The sequence below is a fragment of the Pogona vitticeps genome, chromosome 2 (genome assembly GCF_051106095.1).
Source record: "Pogona vitticeps strain Pit_001003342236 chromosome 2, PviZW2.1, whole genome shotgun sequence".
In the NCBI taxonomy this organism is placed as follows: Eukaryota; Metazoa; Chordata; class Lepidosauria; order Squamata; family Agamidae; genus Pogona; species Pogona vitticeps.
The window spans coordinates 280,782,334-280,800,821 of NC_135784.1; the positions used below are offsets into that span (position 1 = coordinate 280,782,334).

At 39.4% G+C, this 18,488-nt stretch overlaps 1 protein-coding gene across 16 annotated transcripts in view; it reads right to left on the bottom strand.

Annotated features, from left to right (window-relative positions):
• MAST4 (microtubule associated serine/threonine kinase family member 4) overlaps positions 1–18,488 on the bottom strand; it is a 329,916-nt gene that overhangs the window by 61,631 nt on the left and 249,797 nt on the right. For all 16 annotated transcript variants that reach the window (XM_072992693.2, XM_072992692.2, XM_072992691.2 and 13 more), the window contains 3 exons: positions 14,020–14,177; positions 8,452–8,527; positions 7,508–7,717 (listed from right to left, as the gene is read on the bottom strand). In XM_072992693.2, the coding sequence (XP_072848794.2) occupies positions 7,508–7,717; positions 8,452–8,527; positions 14,020–14,177 (444 nt within the window). The remainder of the gene's footprint in view (positions 1–7,507; positions 7,718–8,451; positions 8,528–14,019; positions 14,178–18,488) is intronic.

Sequence of the window (18,488 nt, forward strand, 5' to 3'; positions counted from 1 at the left end):
AAAGAGAGTTTTCATTCTTGGAAGTAAAGGATACGTAAGTGAAAACAGTACATGCTGAGACACAGTCCAAAGATGTTGCTTATAAGTATGATTTAGAGCCCAATGGTCATCCTAAAGCTCACATCACATCTGTTACTTAATTCTCCACTATATTGGGTGGATATTCATGAGTGTGAAGCTAAATCAAACAAATTGCAATTATTATTGTCTGTCCACAATCTTCTTGTTGTTTTTATTTGAAATTAAGTTGCCTCCAAACTCTGGTGACCCTATGGAGGAGCGATTTTATTATCGGTATATCTTGAATTATTGATGTTTCATCCACCAGTTTTCACTCCTTCTTCATCTGAAACTAATCTGGCTTTCCGTATGGTATGTTCTGTGTATAGACTGAACAGATAAAGGGATAAAATGTGTAAGGACATTCCAGTGCTGAGGCACACCCATTTCTTCCAAAAAATTCTTTCAGATGCTGGCTTGAATGGTTTAGGTGTGGAAATCTCCACATAGGTATCTGGCTGCCAAACCAGAGGTTGGGAGTTTGATTTCCCACTGTGCCTTCTGGGAATACAGCCAGCCCCCTGTGGCCTTGGGCAAGCTGCACAGTGCCATGGTGCACCCAGAAGAAGGCAATGGTAAATCACTTCTGAGAATTCTCTACCTGGAAAGCCCTAAAAAGGGTTGTCATAAGTCAGATTTTACTTGACAGCACATGATTATTATTATCCACAATCGAATAATATCAAAACCATATTATCAACTTAGACCTTCATTTAAAAAACCCACATATATTTTTAAAATTGCAGATTATTAAAAATATATTTTAATAATAAAGCTTTGTCAGTTATCTATGCATATATACAGCAATACATGTTCACTTTGTACTGGCATGGACACCAGATGATAATGAGAGTTGAATTTGTATTTTATGTACTAATTTTGACTTTAACGTTCTCATCATCCAACTGTAATAATAAGAAGGGAATACTGTGTGTCCTTCCATGGTAGCTTCTTTCTTTCTTTCTTTCTTTCTTTCTTTCTTTCTTTCTTTCTTTCTATCTATCTATCTATCTATCTATCTATCTATCTATCTATCTATCTATCTATCTATCTATCTATCTATCTATCTATCTATCTATCTATCTATCTATCTATCTATCTATCTATTCCATTTATACAGTGGGGTCTTGACTTGAGAACTTAATCCGTATTGGAAGGCGGTTCTCAAGTCAAAATGTTCTCAAGTCAAATCTGCATTTCCCATAGGAATGCATTGAAAACCATTTGATCCGTATCTGCTCTTTTCCGTCCATAGAAACTAATGGGAAGCTGCTATTCTGCCTTCGACAACTAGAGGGGGATATTTTGTTTCTTTTTTTCTTATGTCAAGAAAGGTTCAGGGAAGGCAGGGAAAATACAGTCCAGGCAGTACCAGGCAGTCCGAAGACTGTCTCCCAATCCACTCTCTAAACGCTGGGAGGAATGAGGAAGCAGACAGGCACCCTTTTCACTGGCCAACAGTTAACTGAAAGTTCACATTTTGCATTTTCCCTGCCTCCCACGTGGATTTTTTTCAGTTCTTAACTCAAATCTAAGTATGTAAGTCAAGTCAATATTTTCCTATGAGAGTGGTTCTTAAGTCAAAATGTTCTTAACTCAAGCCGTTCTTAAGTCAAGACCCCACTGTACCCCGCTTATCTGCTTATTGTGACCACTCTAGGCGGCTAGAGTGTATTGTCCACAATACAGGTTACATATCAGGACAATGAAGTGCTTAGGCACACCCATATCTTTAAGAACAATCCATAGTTTCTATGATCCACATAGTCAAAAACTTTGCTGTAATCTATAAAGCACAGACTGATCTTCTGAAGTTGTTTGCTGCATTCCAGTAGCTAGTGGATATCTGCAATATGATCTCATGCATCTTCCTTTTTGGAATCCAGCTTCTAGGAATCAGGCATGTTTTGCTCCATATAAGACAAAAGCCTTTGTTGCAACACTTTGAGCATCAAATTGCTTGCATGCAAAATTAAAGCAATGGTCCTATATATACTGCATCTCCTTTCTTAGCAACTGAAATGTATATTGAATGTTTCCAGTCTGTGGGCCATTGTTTTGTTTTCCACATCTATTCTTGGGTTCTGACCCTGTTTCTGTCACCTTTTATTTTGCTTCTCGACTGCCCTTTACAATTTTAAGTGTTTCTTTTGCCATCCATCTAGGTTTTTCTTTTCTTTTTTTTTTACTACAAGAATTGTCTTTTTGCATTTTTCCCTAATAGTATCTCTGGTTTCAATCCACAATTCTTCTGGTTCACAATCAACTGAGTTTAGTTGTGCAAATCTGTTCCTTATGTGCACTTTAAACTCCTCAGAAATGTTATTGAAATTATATTTTGGCATTACAATTCTTTCAGTGTTCTTTTCCAGCTTTACTCTAATGTTGGATAGTAACAGTTCTTGATCAGTTCCATTATCTGCTCCTAGTCTTAGTTTGGCAGAGAGAATACAGCTTCTTCATCTCTTGCTTCTAATTACATCTTCTATTTGATTTCTATATTGATCATCTGGTGATGTTCATGTGTACAGCCTTCTGTTCAGTTGCCTGAAGCTCATATTTGCAATGAAGATATTGTTGGATTTGCAGAACTCTATGAGCCATTCTCCTGCTTAGTTTCTTTCTCCTCAGCCAAATTTTTCAACAACGATTGATCCTGCTTTGCTCCGTTCTTTGCATTCCAGTCACCCAAGATAATAAGCATGTCTTGTTTCAGTGTGTGATCAGTTCACTCTTGGATGCTTGCAAATAAACTTTCAGTTTCACCTTCTTCAGCATTGGTAGAACACAGACTTGAATGATGGTTATCTTAATAGGATTTCTTTGATTGATATTATTTGGTCAGACTTTGCATTATAGACTCTCTAACTGCCTGTGGAACATATTGCCTCAGTATTAGAACCACTCAATTTCTTCTAAATTTGTCATTTCTATTGTTGCTGATGACTTGTTGCTCTGAACTAATTTGCAAGATAAGTGCGCTTTTCACAACAGCTAGCCTAAATACATTTTAGTTCATTTTCTGCAATTTTTCTTACGAATTTAGTAAAATCGAATTATGCATTCAGTCATATTCGACCCTTGGTGATTTCATGAGCCAGCTCTCGCCATGATTTCCAATCTTGTACAGCTTCTTTCAGCTGCTTTATATTTTGGGCAGTGTCTGCTTTGATTACATCTAACCAACATGTTCTTTGCTGTTCTCATCGTCTTTTACCACTATTATTCCAAGCAAAACACCTCTCTCCAATGATGTTGATCGCATGACATGGCCGAAATAACTAAGTCCAAGTTTTGTTATTTTGCTTTCCAGTGACATGTCCAGTTTTATGCAGTTCAGCACTTCTTTGTTATCTTTGCCATCCATGGAATGCACAACAGCTTCTTCCAACACTGTAGCTCAAAATAATCAATTTTCCTTTTGTCCATCTTCTTCACTGTCAAACTTTCAGTCATATGTAATATGTGGAACATAATGGTGCAAAGTAATATGCACTTGGTTGTCAAGCTGACATCCTTACTTTTCCATATTTGATTCATGTTCTTCATTGCTGTGCAAACTAGTAAGATTTAGTGTTTTATTTCTTGGCTGCAATTGCCGTTTTGACTGACCAGTGAACCTAAACAGATGAATTCTTCCACATATTCAACCTTCCCTCCACCAATTATTATTTTGAGGTTTTGATTCTTTGCAGTTGTCATGGGTTTGGTCTTTTTAATATTCAAAAAGAGGCCAAACTTCTCACTTTCTTCTTTGAGTTTCATGATCAGGTACTTTAGAACTCTCCAGGTTTCTGAGAGGAGGGTTGTATCATCCACATATCAAAGGTTATTGATGTTTCTTCTACTAATTTTTACCCCAATTTTTGATTCTTCTAACACCAGCTTTCTGATTACCACTTCAGCATACAAGTTGAATAAGAAAGGTAACATGATGGAATCTTGCTGCATACCTTTCTTGATCTTAAACCAATCAGAGTCTCCGTATTGAGTTTGTACAATGGCTTCCTGATGTTCATACAGTGATTTCACCAATTTCACGAAATGTAGTGACACCCAAGATCTTCTAGGGCTCTCCATTCATAACATTTTTCCATTATCCATCAAACATTTGCAACATGATCACGGGTGCCACAAACCCGACAGAAACCAGGTTGGACATTTGGCGATTCTCTTTCGATGATTAGTGACAGGCATTGTTGTAAAATTTTCAGCAAAATCTTAGTGTGAAAGATAGGAGCAGTTGTGCAGTAGTTAGAACAATCCTTTGAATTCCCCTTTTTTGGTAACGGAATGAACACTGATTGTTTCCAGTTTTGTTGCCATGTGTTAGTTTCCCAAATTTTCTGGCACAAGTCTCTAATAATTGCTGTTGGTACTAGTCTCAGCAATTCTACAGGGCTGTTATCGACCCCTGGAGCATTGTTATTTGGTAGTTGGTTAATTGCCCACATGACCTCTTCTTCATCAAGTATAGCTGGTTCTCGTTGTATTTCCTTCCCCTCCTCAGTTTGATGTTGCCCCTCTTTGTTGGTGGCATACAGCTCTGCTGCATATTCTTGCCATCCATTATTGACACCATGTTGGTTGGACAATTCTTTTCCTTGCTTATCCTTGATAATACCTTCATGAGCCATGAACAGTATTCAAATATTTTTAATTTGTGCAAATGCATTCCTAGTGTGTCCTTTTGTACAGTCTTCTTCTAATGGTTTACAACACTTCTCCCAGTAAACTTCACTATCTTTTGTTGCTGCTCTTTGGAAATCAGCATTAAATCTTTTCACCTCTTCAAGGTTACCTACTGCTTTAGCTGCCTTTTTCCTCTCAGCTATTTGGGTGGTATTCTCTGAGAGCCATCTACACTTTCTCTCTACCTTCTTGAATGGTGCACAATCATCTGCTGTGTTAATGATGACTGACTGAATCTCTTGCCATAGTTCTTGAGGCATTTTCTCAGCAGTGTCCAGAACTTCAAACCTATTTACAACTTCAGCTGCATATGTGAAGGGAATTTTGGTGACGTCAACTTTTTAGGTTGTGTTGTCCTCTTGATGTTACAGAGTTTGACTTTGATCTTGACCACCAGCAGTTCATGGTCTGCACCTGGATAAGTTTTGACTGCAAGAATTGAGCTGGTCCATCATTGATTACATAGGACATAATCAATTTGATTGCAATGCAGTCCATTAGATGAGGTTCATGTGTATAAGCGCCATTTATGCTGTTGAAACCATGTATTCATAATGGGCAAAAGTATCATCAACGGGATGATAGACTGCCAAAATGTCAGTACTAACCTTTATTTTTGGAAGGACTTTGGGAGTCTCTCATAGTTCTCAAGATCAATCTCATGAGCTTCTGACCAAAGAAGAAGGCTTAAAGATAGCATAATTGCCTGTCTGTTTCTCCAGTGACCTGTGTTCAGCAGGGTCTATACTATTCCTAGTGCAACTTGTTTTTTCCCCCACTGCAGGCTCCCCTCTGTGTTGGGTATATCAGTGGTCCTTACAGTCAGTTTTGGATGAGAAACATTAGCAGAGTTGAGGTCCCTCTTTTGTGTTGGAGACAGAGTTATCTCCTTTCTACACGTAGACTCTGTTTTTGCAACTGTCTTGATTCCAGGTCCTTCTAATTTTCTCCTTAACAGCTCTTCTAGCATGTCCATTTTACTGACTAGATTGTTCAGCTGTTGGAAAAATAGATGTGACCGTCTCTGTTGTAAGAAAGCATTGATCTCCTACCGCTTTAACTAAATTTGCACTTAAGATTCCTCCTGTGCTGTTTGCAGTTGTGGGATTTGGAGAGTTGGAATCTGCAGTGTGCTCCAAGCTGGAAAATAACACTTCTCCTCCTTTACTCTCTGAAGGCCTCCCTCGCTCTTTGGGAGACTGTGCAACAGAACAGCTGGGAGAGTTTGCTTATTCCAGCTGCTCCAGCAGGCCAAGTCTGTTTTTGGCAAGAGGAAAGAGTTCACTTACATTTCCTGCATTTAACAGGTAATCAATAAGGAGTTGTTTTGAGGGTTTATGGTAGTTAGGTGGCAGGGAGTTAGCATTTGAGTTATTTCTAGTTCTTTTCTTAGTTTTCTTCATTGTTTGTGATTTCTGGGTCTTCTGGAAGCAGGCCCAGGGTTTTATTGCTCCTTATCTTTTAACTCCCTTCCCTTTTAAAATCCAAACTCTTATTTTAGTAATTGGTAAAAACAGCAAACAATAAAGCTTCTTTATAAAAAGTTTACAAGATTAGAGATTTAAAAGGGAGCAGAAACCGGCACAAGCGCTGTTTCTCCCTCCAACCAGAAACACACCAGCATAATTTCTTTCTCCCAGTCCAAAACTTCCAGTGATCCCTGCTTCTCTTTGGGAACTAATTTTTGTATTAAAATCACCAAATAAGTAAATAATATCATTTCCTGGGATTATCTTCAACATATATGCAATAGTGGCATAGAAATCCTTGATTTCTTGCAAGGTTGCATCAGTCGTTGACGCATAAACTTGAACAACAATAATGTTGATGGGCTTGGTGCACATTTTAACTGTCATTATGTGAATATTTGCCATGTGCACTTGTTTATACAGGTGCACACATTGGGGAGAGTTAAGGAAAGATCTTGTAAAAAAGCTACTTTGTAAAAAGGTTTGTCAAGAAAATTCCATGAAAAGGCTCTCAAATGATTTCGATATGGTGCCCAACGGTGAGACCCTCAGGCCAGAAGATACCTAACAAGTGAATGGGGAAAATCAAGGACCTGTAGCAAGGAGCTCTGGATTCTATGACGTGCCTGGGGCAAATCTAGTAGGAACCTCAAACGAAAGCAAGGGTCTGTGATGTAGTTTGTGCTGCATGAAAATACAGCAAATAGCAACTCAGAATATCAGAGTAATGAGCCAAGGTAAATTGGACACTAATATTTAGTAGCTTGGATAAAATCAAAATAAAAGATAACATTTTATTTGTCCACAACAGAGGGAAAGAGAAGACTATTTCGTCTGAGATGCAGATGGAATTTATTAAGTTACATTCCACAGAAACATAAGTGAGGTTTAGATGTTTTGTAAGCCAATGATTCTAAACTCACACACTGTGAGATTCCTTAGGCAACTGCAAAGATCACTGATGTGAACAGACCCATGTAAAGGGACATCTGTCCTCTTATTTACTGGTTAAACACCTTCACGATTATATATTCTTAACTTGACATACCTCGTGTGTATAGTTTTTAATCTACTTATAACAGCCCCAAAAGGATCTTCAAAGTCTGTGAGGTATTTAAGAAATAGTTTTACCAGTTCCAGCCTCAGTGAGTTTCCATGACCAAGCAGGAATTTGAATTCAGGTCTCCAGAGTTCCAGTTTGTTACTATTCACTATGCACCATACTGTCTCTTCCACCACACTGACACATCTTACCAATTTCTAAACAAAATTTACGTGGTTCATACCTCTTGCAGGAGCTTATCCAATTTGTGTTGTAATTCAAAAAAGTATCGAGAGGTGATGAGACCTTGATGAGATTTATCCAAACAATCACGAGCCAGCTCAATGATCTGATGGTGGGTGAAACTGAGCACTCCATCTGCCAACGGAAGAACGTTATCAGGAGAATAGCTGGTGATAATCTCCTGAAGCCGTTCTTCCATCTGAGCAGTAGCCTGCACAATAGAAATTTCATAGATTTAATCAATATATTATCAAACATGTTTAGGAGTTTAAATTAAAATCTTTGCAAGTCAAAACTCAAAGGCTGAGTCCACAAACTATCACATGCTGTTTGTGTCCGAGTATACGTACTCTGTATCAGAAACCATTTTATAAAGAAATAGAACTTATTTTTCAGATAAGGCCTGATACCTCAGATGTATTAAAAGTTACACTAAGGTTACACACAGATTTGTAAAAACATTTTAAAAGCATAAGCATGGAACAATTATTCCTTCTTTTTGAAAAAGATCCAGTAAGACGATTAGGTAAGTTTAAAAGAGTTACACCCAAGCTCCCTTGTATGCACTAACACTTCCCGTGGCTTTCTTTCCCAACAGAGCCTCTTTTATCCTCGAACAGCCCCAGATAAAGGTGGGCAGCCTGCAGAACCACCTTTAAAGCAGCTTGAGGATTTCTATCCAGAAAAAGAACCTGGGAAAACCAAGGTATTCATACAAGCTTCTGGGAACCTGTTGACTTTCTGGGGCATGCTGTCAGTGTCATTCATTGTGACACAGATCTGCTTCAGAGTTATAAGAACACTTGGCAGGTTTTAAAAATATCATTATTTTCTTGTATTTCCCCCCCCCCCCAAAGATAATGTGATATACTGTATCAAATATGGTTTTAGTACATTAATTTGTTTTCAAGTTTGATACTGGAAATACTGAATATTCTTCATTACCTTTGGGAATCTTTCTTTATACACATGGTTCATCATAATTATTTCATGGTCACAGCAGGCAGGAGAACGTCCAGGGCTGCAAGCAAAACAAATTATCCATTGAATCACACCTTGAACAAACTGAAAATAGGGTTTTAAATTGATTTACAATCTTTGTAGTCAGCCTCATAACTATGATATAAGTGGAGCTTGCAACCAAGTCTAATAACATGGACTACTCCTGTTCAGTTTTCTCGTCAGCCCCTAATGACCTACTCCATTACCACTGTCACTTGGTTTCAAATTCCCTGCCCCTTTACAGCCAGTCAACATTCCATGGTTACTGAGTATACTCAATTGTTACTGTTTTGATGGGTTTTTCCTTCCACCAGTTCTAAAATCTTAGGGGACCTCCAAGTCTGCTGTATCATGCCTTCTCTGGAGGAATCGTCCCTTGATGACAAACATAAGCTAGAGAGCACCAAAAAAACCAGCCAACTATAGCTATCATCTGGCCCAGATCCTGAGTTTTTATTTTTCTAATATAATAAGCCTGTAGCCTCTGTAGAACTGGAGATAAAATGGATAATGAATTCTAGTGTTTGTGAGAATTTTAACAAGAAACACAAAACAAAACAAGAGCAAAAAAAGGCATTGTGAGATCTTAAAGGCAAGTCTTTCTGAGTGTAATCAGTTCATAAGTCATCCAGTTTCCTAGGTAAATGTGGCAAGGTTGAAACATGTCCTTTTTCCAAAAGCTGAAGCACATTTGCAGGAATAAGCCTGACAAGGTGCCTGTGCTGTTTCTAAGCAGATAGTACAGAATGTAATTAACCACAGAAATTAATGCTTACTGGAGTAATATGAGAACAGTATATTAAAGGAACATTTCAGAGCTCTGCAATTACGTATCTTGGGGCATTTTTCCTTGATAGGGAGTTGAACTCAATGACCATTGCCGTTCTTGCCAGCTCTACAACACTAAATTCCAGTTCCCCCCAAGGCATCTGGAAGCTTTGCTCTAACCATTGCACTCTTTACTGGCTGTATCAGATTGGTGGTTACTGCATAAATCAGACCTGGGCAAAATGTGGTCCTCCAGATGTTGCTGAACTGCAACTCCCAGCAATCCTAGCCCACACAGCCAATAGTGAGGAGTGTTGGGATTTGCAGTTCAGCAACATCTGGAGGGCCACACTTTGCCCAGGTCTGGCGTAAATGGTGCAAGGTAAAGGTTCCCCTTGACAAATGTCCAGTCATGTCCAACTCTAGGGGGCAGTGCTCACCCCCGTCTCCAAGCCGTAGAGCCAGCGTTTTGTCCGTAGACAGTTTCCATGTTCACGTGGCCAGTGCGACTAGACACGGAATGCCGTTACCTTCCCACCGTGGTGGTACCTGTAGCGTTCTCCATTTATTAGATCTATGGCTCGTGTTATATTATGTAATGGTTCGAGTGTGTTATGTAAAATAATGGTTCATGCATATTCATGTTGCTGAGAGGTGGAGCAGAGAGAGATGCTATAAGAGGCGGAGCCTGAGTCAGTCAGGGGGCTGTTAAAGAAATGTAAGAGTCAGGCAGGAGAGAAAAGCCAGACAGAGTAATAGAGTGTGTGATTATTCTGAGGTGTGATTATCTACTGAAGATATTTATGAATCAATCTCTGTAATCAATAAACCAACGTTTTTTTTAAAAGGACTTGAAGAGTGGACCTGAATCTTTCTGAGGTAATGGTGATTTAGGGGTCATCTGGTGGCAGCAGTGTTAAAGAGAAGAGTGTTTGCCTTCATGTGCTCTGAGGCTTGAAGGTCAAGCAAAAGGGGCACCAGGGTGAATACCACAGTACCTATTTATCTACTTGCATTTTTACATGCTTTCGAACTGCTAGGTTGGCAGGAGCTGGGACAAGTGATGGGAGCTCACTCCATTGCGTGGATTCGATTTTACGATGGCTGGACTTCTGACCTTGCAGCACAGAGGCTTCTGCAGTTTAATGGTGCAAATCTAACATATATCGGCTAGAAAAATAATGCAAGAATCAATGTGCTTAATTTACATAATATGAAAAATCCACAATAAAAAGGACATTATGCACACATATAGTATGCTACTGGCTGTCTAATTTGCATAATGTGCAAATTATACCACCCATGTTTGGATAACTGCAACATAGGAAGCTTATCCATGCAACTTGTCCATGTTTAAATATAGACTACATTGGTACTGTTAGGATTCCACTGGCTTGAACTTTATAGTGACCTTGTTTTTCAATTGCCCTTGCCGAAATTGCTACTCTGTATTTCACACAGGCATGTCTTGTTTTGTTGTCGTTGTTTTTGAGAGGCAGAATGGAGCTTGCATGGCCTAAAATATGACATCAATTCCCTTGTGTGGGGGCAATGCCATTTTGGCAATAGGAGTAATAGCACTCCCTGTCTGAATGCTGCAAACAGAAGGAATTATACAGTCCAACTATAATATGATGAAACCTTTGAATGCATTAGCAAAATATGCAGCACCATCAGGCAATTTCTTACCTGCCATTTACTTCAATCAATATTTACTTAACTGTATGTGGAGGATGCTTTATATAAATATATTCAGATGTGAACTGCTGAGGTGCTAGACAGATATGATATAGCAACATTTGACATGATTCTTCCTATGTAAGAGCTCAGTGCTTGCAACTATTATTACTCTAACTTAGCTGAGTAAGACAAGAGAAATAGTAAATTAAAGCTATTCACAGTACAGTGGTGCCTCGCAAGACAAGAGCCTCGTTTAACGAAGAAATCGCATAACGAAAAAGTTTTTGCGATCGCAAAAGTGATCGCAAAATGATGTTTCCTATGGGGCTTTTTTGCTTTGCGATGATCAGTTACCTGCTTCGCTAACCCATTATCGCAAAAAGATTTTTGCACAGCTGATCGGCGGTTTCAAAATGGCAACCGGGAAAAAATGGCCGCCCGCTGTTTTCTGGGATGGATTCCTCGCTGCACGGGCAGCGAAAATGGCCGCACTATGAAGGATCTTCGCTGGACGGTGAGTTTCAAGCCCATAGGAATGCATTAATTGGGTTTTAATGCATTTCTATGGGCTTTTAAAAATCGCTTTACAATGTTTTCGTTCTACAGCGATTTCGCTGGAACGAATTAACATCGTAATGTGAGGCACCACTGTATTCACCTTGTGCCTTGCAACCTAATGAAAATAACATTTTCAAGAGACCAGCAAACTTCTAATTTGCATGGGAATGCCATTTTAGTCTGTTGCAGAAAAAAATCAACAGAGTTTGAATATCTCCTTTAAGACTAAGGATAAAATTGTGTAGGGTAAGTCTGTGATTGTTACACATCTGCTGTATCCCTCTAGCCAGGATCATGCTCATCTCTTTTCTTTTCACATTCAACCATAATATATTAATACCTGGGAGGTCTACGTATGCACGCCCTTGGACCTTGAACATCTGCACTCACCTACTAAACCCCAGAAACAATTTTCTTCAAAATGTTTTTTTACTGACAGCCCCTCCTCTTGTCCCTGCTGGTGGCAATTTCTTTTAAAAAAAAAACCACTTTTAAATGGCAGAAATACTGGGGGACTCCAAACATAGCAAAAGTATCTTGCATGGGTTCTAAAGGGCACAATAAGCTTTTTAAAAGCAATTTTATTTCAAAAATTAAATTTTTTGAGAGTTGGACCTAGATGGCAGAAGTATCAGGAGTTTGCACATGGGCTCCTAGGGAGTCACATATAGCCTTCTGGCTAATTTATCTGCCCTGATGGATAGCATTACCAAATCCTGTTTTGATTTCTCTCAAATATCTACATAACTGAAAGATATTAATGACTGGGATATAATACTAGAAATATGTATAAGCAACATGCTTTCTTTTCCAGCTTCAAATAAAGAAGAAACGTACACAAAGTTATATTTTTCATGAATTTAGGAATCTGAGTCATTTATATACAACAAATTTTAAAAGTAATAACAATACTTTCTAATAGGTTTTTCAGATATGTAAATATTTCTATTGATATACAAAGAATATGATAAAAATTAAGCTTGGAAGCTACTAAAATGAAACTTATACACTTAATTTTGATAAGCACTGGTTGAGTGTGTAGATTCTACTTTGGTCACTGCAGTTTTAAGAAGGATAAAGACAAACTGGAATATGGTTCAGAAGAGAGCAACAAGGATGATCAAGGGTCTGTAAACCATGCCCTATGACAGGGGTTTAAAACTCAATTTACCTGGGGGCCGCTGGAGGCAGAGTCTGGGCCACATCAGATTTTCCGCCAAGCGGAGCAAGAGCCCGAGGAAGCCGCCCAGGAGTTTCCTTAGCCGGCAGACAGCGGGCTGGCTGGCAGGCTGCAGTTCTGGATGGAGAGTGCAAGAGGTGCTGTCTTGGGAGAGAGCCGGCAAGCGAGGCAAGGCTTTTTTTTTACTCTTGACAGCAGAGGATGTGTGGGCGCTTTGGGGGAGCAGGCAAGGCGAGGGCCACAAACTATCATCTGGGGGGCCACAAATGGCCCCCGGGCCGCATGTTTGAGACCCCTGCCCTATGAGGAAAGCCTGAAAGAACTGGGCATATTTAGCCTTGAGGAAAGAAGACTGAGGAGACACAGGACAGCATTTTCAAATACATGAAAGGCTGTCATACAGAAGAGAGGCTGGATTGATCCACATGTAATAATGTGCTCAAGTTACAAGAAGCCAGACTTCAATTAAATATCAAGAAAGACTTCCTAACAGTGAGATCAGTACAACAATGGAACCAATGATTTTATTTAGTTATTTATTTTTATTTATTTAACTTATTTGCCACCCACACTAACCAAAGGTCTCTGGTCAACACTTCAACATTGGACACTTTCAAGAGAAAGTTAGATAGCCATCTGTCCGATATGCTTTAACTTGGATTCCTGCTTTAAGCAGGAGGCTAGACTCAATTGCATTATATGCCCCTTCCAACTCCATTATGCTATGATTTTATGATTCTCTTTAGTATGGAGTACTCTACTTTTTATTGGAGCTCACACATCAAAAGAACACTTCCTGTACAAAGCATTATCAGTCCTATACCGATATGTACAGTGGTGCCTCGCACAGAGACGTTAATCCGTGCAGCAAAAATCGCTGCTAAGCGATTTCGTCGCTATGCGATTTTTAAAAGCCCACAGAAACGCATTAAAACCTGTTTAATGTGTTCCTATCGGCAAAAAACTGACCTTAAAGCGAAGATCCTCCATACGGTGGCCATTTTCGCTGCCTCTAAAGCGAGGAATCCACACGAAAACACAGTGGGCGGCCATTTTTTTTAACCCGGCAGCCATTTTGGAACCGCCGATCAGCTGTTAAAAAATCATTGCTTTGTGATGATCGGTAAGCAAAACAGGGAACCGATCATCGCAAAGCGAAAAAAAACGCATAGGAAACATCGCAGTGCGATCGCTTTTGCGATTGCAAAAAGTTCATCGCTATGCGGTTTCGTTGCTAAATGGAGCGCCCGTTAAGCGAGGCACCACTGTATATAAAAGGCATTCATATATAATGGGTTTCATTGCTTCTAGAAAGGTTAACTCACCTGAGACTTCTGGATCGTGGTCGCATTTGATTGGTCCTACATCTACTATCACTGGCAATGCTTTCAGTGGCACAGAAATGTTTAGACAAAAAATGAAGTTCATCTGGTGTTGGTTGATATGGTAGCTGGTGTAACTTCTCTTGTGAAGAACAGGATGACTGTAATAAACAAGTAAAAGATCAATTCATACCACAGCCCTGGATTCTTCTTACATATTTGAAGATTATACACAGAAAACTTCCTTATCTGTAAGTTTTCGGGACACAAAATGTAAGTTTGGATTTCTTAAAAGCAGTAACATTATGGCCAGAATCTTACTGCTTATGTACAGTATGCTGGTGTATGTGCAAGTGTCACAGAGGTGAATTACTACTAATTCAGGAGTCACTTGCTTGTAATCCTCATCATGTACTGGTCACAAGACTTGTCATGCAACATGGAATAAAAGCAGCAATTCAGTACTAATTCAGTACTAATTCGCTACTTTGGTTTATGCTTATACAAACTTCTTTCATTTTCTATGCAACCATGAAAACACAGATATAGCTTTGAGACTTAGCTAGGCCTAGCTCCAACCTAGCTTCCTGTTCAGAAAGAAAGTTCTAAGCTAGTACTGGGGCAAAAAAGGTAAGCTTGGGCAGAACTTAGTCTAGCTAGGCCTCAAAACTTTCCAGTTTAGGCCTTTCTCCCAGATTAGGTATCTCTAAGGTCAGGTAGAACTCCCAAAATGCAGAATTATTGGATCTGTAGTTCTAAAAATCTGAAAAATCTCATTGTATATAGTATGGTACAGACAAAAACATATGTGTCATATTTTGCCACAAGAACATGTGATGGAAAATTACAGTTAGTCTTCTATCAGCAAACAGAAGGATCTAAAGCACTTTCTGAACTAAACATGTAACTTTTTCCATGTTAAATCAATGTTTTTAAATCCAGTTCATAAAATAAACCTATCCATCAATCTTCAAAACCAGGCCAAGTTTCTCTGTGTGTGCATGTGGGAAAACTATAGTAAAAACAATCAGCAAAGAGCAGATTACTTTCTCTACCCTTGCATGCATTCTAATGACTTTAAAATGTGCTGCTTATATACCACCCCCTAGCACATAAAGCACTCTCTGGGTGGTTTATAATTTAATTATGCAGGCTACACTTTAAATGGACTGTGTTGACAGTTTCAGATTGATCTGAAGTAATCATATTTCCAATTACATAAATCGCACCATATTTATGCTTGATGTTTCATCACAGCAGTTTATACACCATATCTCAAAAGATTTAAAATACCAACAGAGTAGCCAGTGTGTGCAAACTAACAACAGAGAGAGTATGAATCATAATTTCTTCTAGCTCTTTTGAGTTCCAAACTTCCATACCTTAAATAAGTATGAATTCGCATATTAGGATATTAACTCCAATAATTGCTCAGATATCCAAACATACCTTTGAGTGGAGAATGGACTCCACAAAAACACTCCATCAGAAGAAGGTAAACTTAGCTTCACTCTTCTTTGCCTTCTCTCCACAAGGAAGGCAAGAGAAGAAGAAGACATACTTGCACTTTGAAAGTGACTAGTTATAATCTTGGGTCTCAGCTGGTTGTGTCTGCCCAATAAAGACCCAACAATAAAGTACCAACAGCATCATGACTACTGTAGTGTGCAAATTTTCTAGTCACAAACCAGGCAGAGGCAATTTTGTGGGGAGTGAGCCCACAGTTCAAACAATTGGCTAAAAATGTGGCTGTCATCTCCTTTCATGGATCCCTTGCTATGTTCTACTCAAGAAATCAGCCAACAGTTTGGTGTTGCCAGACACATGGACAGCAGTCAAGATAATTTTTTGTGGCAGAGGCACCAATGGGACAGTCAAAATGTAATGCCCAGTAACATATTGTATGCGTTCTTGTTTGTTTCAGTACCAAGGAAATGCAAATGGATACAGTCCCTGCTAGGAATGGTAGAAAGGGCCTACTGCCCTTGAAAATTGCTAATAGCTCTTGCTGCTGTTCCACAAGTCACTTCCAACTTATGGAGACCCTATAAATTAGGGACGTCCAGAAGGTCTTGTTAATACTTCTGCTCAGTTCTTGAAGACTAAAGGCTGCAACTTCCTTTATTAGGTCAATCCATCTCTTATTTTATCTTTCTTTTTTCCTGGCACCAACTTTTCCCACCATTACTGTGTTTTCAAATGAATCTATTCTCCTCATGATATGCCCAAAGTCCAGTATAGCAATTTGCACTTCTAAGAGCTCATGTTTTAGTTGATTTAGCATTCAATTTGTTTTTCTTGCAGTCCAGAGTATCTATAAAGTTCTACTCCAACATCACATTTCCAATGGCTATTTTTTTTTTCCTGTTGGCATTCTTCACTATCTGGCCTTCACATGCATACACAGTAATTAGGAATAACACAAATCTATTCTTTATTTGAACCCTAAATTAATCAGAAATACCATTTAAATTGTATTTCAGCACATTTTAAAAATGTTCCTCTTGAGCTTTACTCTAAATTTTGATGTTAACAATTCATGGTTAGTATCGCAATCAGGTCCCGGTCTTGTTTTGTCACAGAGAATACAGGTTTTCTATCCGCTATTTTCAATTATACAGTCTATCTGAGTTATGTAGTGGCCATCTGGTGATGTCTACATGTATAGTTGTCTGTTTGGTAACCTGAAGTATGTATTCACAAGAAACAGATGTTTGGCTTGACAGAATTCTATGAGTTGTTCTCCTGTTTAATTTCTGACCCCTAGGCCAAAGTATTCAACAATGTTTGGGTTTGTCTGACTGTTTAGCAAGGATATCTGGGTGTGAATGGCATTCTCGTATATAAAGACAATCAGTGATAGGCAGTGAAAGCTGAGAATGAGGGGTTGGGAAAAGGGTTGTAATGCTAAAGAAACTAAAAAGGAAGGTGACACACACTAGGTCAGGGAAAGCAAAACACTCTGATAGCACAAGCCATCAGACTAATAACATGAAATGAACAAGCAAGCAAAAATTACTGGTCTCAATGTGTGAGGTCTTGATGTATAGGACAATGCTGATTTGAAGGAGAAAGCATGACTCGAATCAGAGGAATAGGTATTGTTTGAACAGTCAGGTTCTGAAAGACTGGTTGCAATACTGAACAAGTCAGTGTATTAAGGGTTCTGTAGAAATGAAAATGTGGGTTGATAATAAGGTAAAACTGAACTAGGGGTTGAGGGCACCACAAATGTAGATTGTATTACCATAATCACAGATTTCTGTATGGCAGAAAAAACAAGGAAAGGGATGGTGTAGTCCTGAAGATTACACCAATGCAACATTGTATAAGCATTTAAATCATTTTAACACTTGCTGTTTAAATTTTTCATATGCTGCCTTCAGTCCCCCTGCTGGGAGGAAGTTGGAATACAAATTAAACAAAGAAATAAAGAAAGGGTGGGTGATAAGGGACTTTCATCTCTGGAATGTTAGTAACAAACATGTGAAATTGGCTTACTGTGCTTATACTTTCTCTTTTAGGCTTATCTGCTGCATCCAACCTCTTCTGCTTTCTGGTCTACAACTCCCTGAGGCTGCAAGCAAAGCTGAAACTACTACAGTGGTGCCTCGACTTATGAACATCCCTACTTACAGCCATTCTGAGTTACAACCAGCTCCAGCCGCAAAATTTTGCTTCTACTTGCAATCGGAGCTTCTACTTATGAACAGAAAAAGGCAGGGAAAAAAGGTGGGAAATTCAAATTGCTAACTGTAGGTGGCAATGAAGCTGCTTCTTTGTAGCTCTTTCACCCCAGCAGTTAGAGAGTGTGCGATCGGAGGATGCTGCCTGGTAAGGTAAGGTGCGGTTCTCTGCTTTTTAAAAACTGTTCTGGGTGTTTGTGCAGCATGGTTTTGGGCTGGGGGGTTTATGTTTCTGTGCTGTGATGGGTCTTGGGGGGGTTGTTTGGTTTTTGGTTCCCCCCATTTCCACTGGGTCTTGGGGGGTTTGGTTGCTTTTTGGAGTGTTTTTCCCCATTTCCGATGGGTCTTGGCAGGCTGGTTTGTTTTTTTGTTCCCCCCCCATTTCCGATGGGTCTTGGGGGGTTTGGTTGCTTTTTGGGGGTTTTCCCCATTTCCAATGGGTCTTGGGGGGTTTGTTTGTCTTTTGGGTTTTTTCCCCTATTTCTGATGGGTCTTGGAGTGTTTGGTTGCTTTTTAGTGTTTTTTCCCCATTTCTGATGGGTCTTGAGGGATTTTTTGTCCCCCCCCCATTTCCGATGGGTCTTGGGGGATTTGGTTGCTTTTAGGTTTTCCCCCCATTTACGATGGGCCTTGCATGCTTCCCTTGCTTTTTCCTTTGTTCTCTTTACAGTCCCGACCTGGTCCCTTTGTTCTCTGTCCATTTCCGATCTGCTCCGTTTGTTTTTGGTGCATTTCTGATGGGTCTTGCACGCTTGATTGCTTTTCTCCCTCCCCCCTTCAGCTGGA